The 8,294-nt window shown below is 41.9% G+C and overlaps 1 protein-coding gene across 2 annotated transcripts in view; it reads left to right on the forward strand.

Moving 5' to 3' along the window:
* Nucleotides 1–8,294, forward strand: part of LOC144606653 (histone-binding protein RBBP4) — a 37,399-nt gene that overhangs the window by 20,866 nt on the left and 8,239 nt on the right. For both annotated transcript variants that reach the window (XM_078422943.1, XM_078422944.1), the window contains exons 7-11: nt 104–264; nt 3,978–4,104; nt 5,075–5,152; nt 6,543–6,619; nt 8,018–8,075. In XM_078422943.1, the coding sequence (XP_078279069.1) occupies nt 104–264; nt 3,978–4,104; nt 5,075–5,152; nt 6,543–6,619; nt 8,018–8,075 (501 nt within the window). The remainder of the gene's footprint in view (nt 1–103; nt 265–3,977; nt 4,105–5,074; nt 5,153–6,542; nt 6,620–8,017; nt 8,076–8,294) is intronic.

Consider the following 8,294-nt stretch of genomic DNA (forward strand, 5'->3'; position numbering starts at 1 on the left):
GGGACCCTTCAGACTGAAGTAGATGTATTAGTTATCAATGTTGTATGTATTGGTTATCATGTTGTAGGTTTAACCTGTTGCTGTTTTTTTTAATAATCTTTAGACCATCTGTTTATGGGACATCAGTGCTGTGCCAAAGGAAGGAAAAATAGTTGATGCAAAAACCATCTTCACTGGTCACACTGCAGTGGTAGAAGACGTGTCATGGCACTTGCTGCATGAGTCTCTGTTTGGTTCTGTGGCAGATGATCAAAAGCTAATGATGTAAGTTCATCAACTTGTACTATTCATTTAAATAAAGTTGTCAGATTTAAAATATTAATAGTGCAACCGTTTTATTATCGTTACAGTGCTGATTGACAATTTAAAATAAATTACAATAGCTATAATTACATTTAAACAAAGGCAAAGTACTGCTGAAAATCTGAAATAAAATAGTAAATGCTGGAATTCCTCAGGTAACTTATGTGAAGAGTTGCCAGGTGATTTTTTGTTGTTGTTTTATCCAAGGTTAAATCAAATTCTGCCCACTCAGCTACACACACAAATAGTATCTTGCAGTTTTTCTTTCTGAAGGTGAACTGCTTTCTTCACATTTGATTTAGTCATTTGCCTCCTCATGTCTGTCTTTAATGAGTGGTTCTTAATTCTGAAACTTTCCCCTTATTCACGATCCCCCCCCACCCTCTGGTAGTTTACCACCTTTACATTCACAATCTCTGCAGCCATTTCTTTTCAGATTTACGATGAAGGCCATCAGGTCGATTGGATTCATAAGCCTTAAGCTAAGAACATAGCATGATTCATTGACATTGGGGCATTTTGATATTTAGTTTAGAGATACAGTGTCTTGTACCATAAAGGCTAATATAATAATTAAAATATAATTATTTGTAAGCTTCTATTTCTGTCTTCTATATCTCTCATTATAATTTATTCTGAGCCAAATTTGATGTTGACACAAATTGCCCCTCTGATTAAAGAAAAGAGGACATTTTTGATAAGGCCCCGGCCCAATTTGAATCACAGACTTGAATCCATTGCTTCATTTCTTTTATCAAGTCTGTCTTGGCATTGTCGTTTTGCAAACTATTGGCTACACTTAACTGAGGTGATCGTGTACGATACTAGTTAGTGAGACCCAGCAGAAGGGCAACTAATTACAGTGGCTGACCAGAGTGAAATGCAGTTCATCGGCCTGCTCGGCTCGGCCCTGGGACTTTCCATCGCCCGGTGGGGGCTTCAAAAAGTTTGGAGCCTCGATCACCTCGTGGCACCACGGGAGAAAAATGAGAAGGAGATAAGACTTTGCCTTCCATCACAGTGAGGGTGTGCCTAGAGCAATCACTGTGATGGCTGTTTTGTGTAAAAAATTATATCTGTGTGTCTTGTGCTTTTTAATGTCTACTGCCGGACCCTGACGTGAGAGGACGCTGGCGTTGTGTATTCGCCGCTTTTCCGTCAGGATAGTTTGTCTGTTTGTTTCTATGTTAATTGTTTTTGTAAAGCGCTTTGAGCATGTGATAAGGCGCTATATAAAATAAATGGATTATTATTATTATTGTTCACCAATATTTGAGCGTGCATTTGTTCTTTGAGGTAATTGCCAATCGACCGGTTTGGTTTTGTCAGCTTTTAGAAACATAGAAACAGATAAATAGGAAAATAGGTGCAGGAGTAAGCCCTTCGAGCCAGCATGGCTGATCATCAAAAATCAGTACCCGGTTCCTGCTTTTTCCCCATATCCCTTGATTCCGTTAGCCCTAAAAGCTAAATCTAACTCCCTCTTGAAAACATCCAGTGAATTGGCCTCCACTGCCTTCTGTAGCAAAGAATTCCACAACTCTCTGGGTGAAAAGGTTTTTCCTCATCTTGGTCCTAAATGGCCTACCCCTTATTCTGAAACTGTGACCTTTGGTTCTGGGCTCCCCCAACATCGGGAACATTTTTCCTTCATCTAGCCAGTCCAATCATTTAAGAATTTTATATGTTTCTATAAGATCTCCTCTCATCCTTCTAGATTCCAGTGAATACAAACCCAGTCAACCCATTCTTTCATCATATGTCAGTCCTGCCATCCTGGGAATTAACCTGCTGAACTACGCTCCACTCCCTCAATAGCAATAATGCCCTTCCTCAAATTAGGAGACCAAAATTGCACATAATACTCCAGTTGCGGTCTCACCAGGGCCCTTTACAACTGCAGTAGGACCTCCTTGTTCCTAAACACAAATCCTATCGCAATGAAGGCCAACATGCCATTAGCTTTCTTCACTGTTTGCTGTACCTGGCTGCTTACTTTCAGTGACTGATGTACAAGCACACCCAGATCTTGTTGCACCTCCCTTTCCTAATCTGATACCATTCAGATAATTTGCCTTCCTGTTTTTGCCACCAAAGTGGATAACCTCACATTTATCCACATTATACTGCATCTGCCCACTCACCCAACCTATCCAAGTCACCCTGCAGCCTAATAGCATCCTCCTCGCAGTTCACACTGTCACCCAGCTTTATGTCATCCGCAAACTTGGAGATGTCACATTTAATTCCCTCATCTAAATCGTTAATATAAATTGTAAATATCTGCGGTCCCAGCACCAAGTCTAGCGGCACCCCACTAGTCACTGCCTGCCAATCTGAAAAGGATCCGTTAATTCCTACTCTGCTTCCTGTCTGCCAACCAGTTCACTATCCATGTCAATACCCTACCACAATACCATGTGCTCTAATTTTGCACACTAATCTCTTGTGGGACCTTGGCAAAGGCTTTTTGAAAGTCCAGGTACACAACATCCACTGGCTCTCCCTTATCCATTCTACTTGTTACATCCTCAAAAAATTCCAGAAGATTATGCAAGCATGATTTCCCCTTCATAAATCCATGCTGACTTTGACCGATCCTGTCACTGTTTTCCAAATGCGCTGCTGTAACATCTTTAACAATTGACAAGCATCTTCCCCACTACCGATGTAAGGCTAACTGGTCTATAATTCCCTGTTTTCTCTCTGCCTCCTTTCTTAAAAAGTGGGGTTTCATTGGCTATCCTCCAGTCCACAGGAACTGATCAAAGGTCGAGAGAATATTGAAAAATGATCACCAATGCATCCACGATTTCTAGGGCAACCTCCTCGAGTACTCTGGGATGCAGACCATCAGGCCCTGCGGATTTATCTGCCTTCAGTCCCAACAGTTTACCTAACACCATTTCCTGACTAATATGGATTCCCTTCAGTTCCTCCCTCCCACTAGATCCTTGGTCCCCTAGTATTTCTGGGAGATTGTTTGTATCTTCCTCAGTGAAAACAGAACCAAAGTACTCGTTTAACTGTTCTGCAATTTCTTTGTCTCCCATTATAAATTCACCTGTCTCTGTCAAAAACAAAATTCTGTCTATATTTGAAAAAATTTAGTGGGGTAAGTATTTGCCCACAAAATTTGTGCCAGCAGCATTCATTTAGATTTAGATTTAGAGATACAGCGCAGAAACAGGCCCTTCGGCCCACCGGGTCTGCGCCGCCCAGCGATCCCCACACTAACACTATCCTACACCCACTAGGGACAATTTTTACATTTACCCAGCCAATTAACCTACAAACAGTGTGGGAGGAAACCGAAGATCTCGGAGAAAACCCACGCAGGTCACGGGGAGAATGTACAAACTCCGGACAGACAGCACCCGTAGTCAGGATCGAACCTGAGTCTCCGGCGCTGTATTCGCTGTAAGGCAGCAACTCTACCGCTGCGCCACCGTGCCGCCCCAATTGCTCACCTAAAATAATTGACAGAAACCTCTGATAATGCTGTAGTTAATAAACATTTTAAAAATCAGTGTTTCATTTTGTCATCAGCCAAGGGCTTGGGGATTTTTCTGTGTATCATGTTCTGAGTAGCTAGCCCTGTAGATAAATGAACATTTCTAGTTTAGGAGAAAATATAACATTTGACTTGGCTTTCAATTTTTTTTTGTCTCCAGTTGGGATACCAGATCTAACAACACATCCAAACCAAGCCATTCAGTTGATGCACACACTGCCGAAGTCAACTGTCTCTCCTTCAACCCTTATAGTGAATTTATCTTGGCAACTGGTTCTGCTGATAAGGTGGGATTTTAAAGCTCGTACTGCCTTTCTTTAGTACTTAAAAGTCCACATGATAGTGAGATGACATGTTTTATATTTTCTAGACTAAAGTCAAATTTGTTTAGATGGTGAATTGGTTATGCATCAATGAATTTACCAAATGCAGATTTCCTTTCTGTTTGATGTCTAAATGAAAGTGCATCAAATTATTCCTTATTTCCCAGCAGTAATGGGGATAGTGAGTAATCAGGTGATGGGCTTTGTACTGAAGTTTTGGTAAAATGTGATTTATGAAGAAAGGTGATGTCATTTTGAAGGAGTAAATGAACACCATTATGTTAATCGTACAGCATGGCTCTTCAGCCTAACTTGTACACGCCGACCAAGGTGCCTTCCTAAGCTAGTCCCATTTGCCTGCATTTAGCCTATATCCCCTAAACCTTCCCTATCCATGGATCTAGTCCAAATGTCTTAAATGTTTCAGGTAATCCAGCCTCTACCATGTCCTTTGATCCATACAAACCAGATATCTTAAATTAGCAAATGAGGAGCTGTTGATTTTTATATATGACAGCTATATAAAATTATTTTGTTTTACTCATTTATCTTTTCCCACGTCAACAGTCATATATAAAGTTGCAGAGTTCGGGATTGCCAGTGCAAGTTATTCATAAATGCAATAATTCTGGACAGTGCCACTGAAGGATTCTCATGTTTGAAAAGTGACCTTTTACATCCATTGTTTCATATAATATTTTTTATTCCATGCGTTCTTCTGGTAGCAAAATGATTGTGGCATCTTGCCAAGTGCATTTCCTACAGTTACCCCTGCAACTACTTCAAAACAAATTTTATCAATTAGTTACTCTTTTTATGAATAGCTTGAAGCACTTCTTTTGGTAATTTTTATCTTTCTGTTCACAAATATTCTGTATTTGATTTTGGGATGCGTTGCTGTGGTTTATGATGAAATGGTTGCCTTGATTTGCAGACTGTTGCACTGTGGGATTTAAGAAATCTGAAACTGAAACTGCATTCCTTTGAATCGCACAAGGACGAGATTTTCCAGGTAAAGCTGTTACCTTTACCTTGTTACCTTTACCTTGTTACCTGATACCTTGTTACCTGTTACCTTTACCGTGTTACCTGTTACCTTTACCTTGTTACCTGTTACCTTTACCCTGTTACCTTTACCGTGTTACCTGTTACCTTTACCTTGTTACCTTTACCTGTTACCTTTACCTTGCACATGCTCTCTAGTAAAATATATTACCCAAGAACAGATATCGTCAGCATGGTGGGGCTCATGCGGTGCAGCGATAGAGTTGCTTTTTCACAGCACCAGAGACCCAGATTCGATCCTGACCACAGGTGCTATCTGTATGGAGTTTACGTTCTCCCTGTGACCTAGTGGGGTTTCTCCGGGTGCTCCAGTTTCCTCCCACTCCCCAAAGACTTACAGGATTGTAGGTTAATTGGCTTTGGTAAAAAACTGTAAATTGTCCCTGGTGTGTAGGATAGTGCTGGTGTGTGGGGATTGCTGGTCAGCAAGGACTCAGTGCGCTGAAGAGCCTGTTTCTACGCCGTATCTCTGAAGCCTAAAGTAAAAGGTTACTGGCAACCATAGCTTCAGGCAGAGGTCCCTTCAAAGTTTGGTCTCTCAGGTGTTCATGGTCATTTACATCCTGACCAATATGGCAGGTTATAATCTTGGCATGTAGTGGTGTTCAAAGGCAACTTTACACTGTATAGATGTGGTGAGGAATGTGGGCTGAAATGAGTTGGAGTTGGCTCACTGCCTGTGCTTGCCACTGGGGTTCCCAAGCATCTGGGGCGTGCTGAATGTATTTACTCTTCTTGCCTTAGAGGCTTCTATATCAAGTAAACCTCTGGCAAAATAGCTCTGAGGTCACAGCTCACCAAAACATCCTTTGAGAATATGGACAGAAGGGGTTATCGGAAGAACTAATGGGCGAATGCAATTGCTTTTTGAGTTAGCATAAACTCGGTGGGCCAAATAGCTTCCTGTGTTGTATGGAAATATGAATAGGATGGGCCGTTTCCATGGCGTACAGCTTTATGACTCTCGGATTATTAGGAAAAGGCTTTACTTTCATATGTACAATCATGGATTTATTTGGGATAATGAGCATGCTCCAGCTCCATGGCTCATGGCATGAAAACTGGTGGAGTTGAGCATAATATAGTCAATTGGAATGTTGGACTGCAAAATGGTGGATGGAGTTTAATCCGGATAAATGTGAAGTGTTGCATTTCGCAAGGACAAATGCAACAAGTTTGTCATTCAAACTTTAGTTAATTTCATTGAACAATGAAATCTTTGAAATCCTTTTTTTGTATATCCTCCCTGAACTCCAAATAAAACAACGCTGGTCTTTTAGGAAAATTGGATAACAATCTTGTTTTTAAATAATTAATTATTCTGTTAATACCATCAGGTTCAGTGGTCTCCTCACAATGAAACTATCCTGGCATCAAGTGGAACAGATCGCAGACTGAATGTATGGGATTTGAGGTAGGAGTTTCTCTTATTGTGACACTGCTCTTGAGTTATAACTCAGTTATCAGTGATCACATTGAATTAGCTGTGTTCACATTGAATTAGCCGTGACCACAGTGAATGGCGGTGCTGGCTCACATAGCCTACTCGTGCATGACCACAGTGAATGGCGGTGAATTAGCCGTGACCACAGTGAATGGCGGTGCCGGCTCACGTAGCCTACTCGTGCATGACCACAGTGAATGGCGGTGAATTAGCCGTGACCACAGTGAATGGTGGTGCCGGCTCGCATAGCCTACTCCTGCCCCTATTTTCTAGGTTTCTACATCTGACTGGTGCTTGAGCCATCTGCTGTCGGAACAGAGGTCCGTCTGTAAGAGTGGTTGTTTGGCGAGCCAATTCAGTGAGGTGGACGAGTCACGACTGGAGGGCTTGAGCTGGGAGAGATTGGAAGGGTTAGGACTTTTTTTCCCCTGGAGCATGGGAGGTGATGGGGCACCTTGTTGAAGTCATACACCTTATATAAAATAATGAGACATAGACGAGGTGAGTGGTCATTCTTTCTTTGGGTTGAGGAGTCTAAAACTAATGGGCTTAGATTTAAGGTGAGAGGACCTAAGATTTAAAAGAGCCTTTTCACACAGAGGGAGGTCAATAAATAGAATAAGCTGTCAAGGTGGATACAATATTTTAAAAAGGATTTAGACAGGTGTGTGGATAGTGAATTAACAGAGAGATATGGGCCAAAGCAGAACAAAAGGGCTAACTTGGGAAGACATCTTGGATTGGTTGAGACAAAGGGTCTGCTTTCATGCTATTTAACTCTGACTAGTTCATATATTTAAGGTGAGAGGAAATATTTACAAGAGATGTGTGAGTAAAGTTATTTTTTCTACACCGTGCTAGGTTCCTGAAACTGCCGTCAGGGTAACAGTAGAAGCGGATACAGTCCGTCTTAACCTACCTGATCTCCCGGTGGCGCAGCACTTCAACTCCCCCTCCCATTCCCAATCTGACGTTTCTGTCTTGGGCCTCCTCCATTGTCAGAGTGAGGCCCAGCGCAATTTGAAGGGACAGCATCTCATATTTCGCTTGGGTAGTTTACACCCCAGCAGTATGAACATTGACTTCTCTAACTTCAGATAGCCCTTGCTTTCCCACTCTATCCACTCCCCCCTTCCCAGTTCTCCCACTGTCTCCGATTACATTCTATCTTTGTCCCGCCCCCTCCCCGACATCAGTCTGAAGGGTCTCGACCCGAAACATCACCCATTCCTTATATCCAGAGATGCTGCCTGACCCTGTGAGTTACTCCAGCATTTTGTGTCTACCTTCGATTTAAACCATCTACAGTTCTTTCCTACACTATAGGTTTTGTCTCCTTGTAATGTGTTGTTTATTTTTGTTTTTTAGTAAAATTGGAGAGGAACAGTCACCAGAAGATGCTGAAGATGGTCCTCCAGAACTGTTGGTCAGTCTCAAATTTATCAGCAAAATCTTTTTGATTTTCTGTAACTATCTCTAATTCTCCTCCAAGAAATATACCCATGTGAGCGGTGGCCTGCAGCAGGAGCAGTTGTTTAAACTGGTAGCAAGTGCCTCTGTTCTGTGACAGTCTGGACAATCAGGCTGTCTGATTCTGGAGCTCACCAGAACTGAGATTCCTATTCTTCAAAGTGTCTCAGAGCTG

This window comes from Rhinoraja longicauda, chromosome 27, assembly GCF_053455715.1.
Source record: "Rhinoraja longicauda isolate Sanriku21f chromosome 27, sRhiLon1.1, whole genome shotgun sequence".
Taxonomy (NCBI): domain Eukaryota; kingdom Metazoa; phylum Chordata; class Chondrichthyes; order Rajiformes; family Arhynchobatidae; genus Rhinoraja; species Rhinoraja longicauda.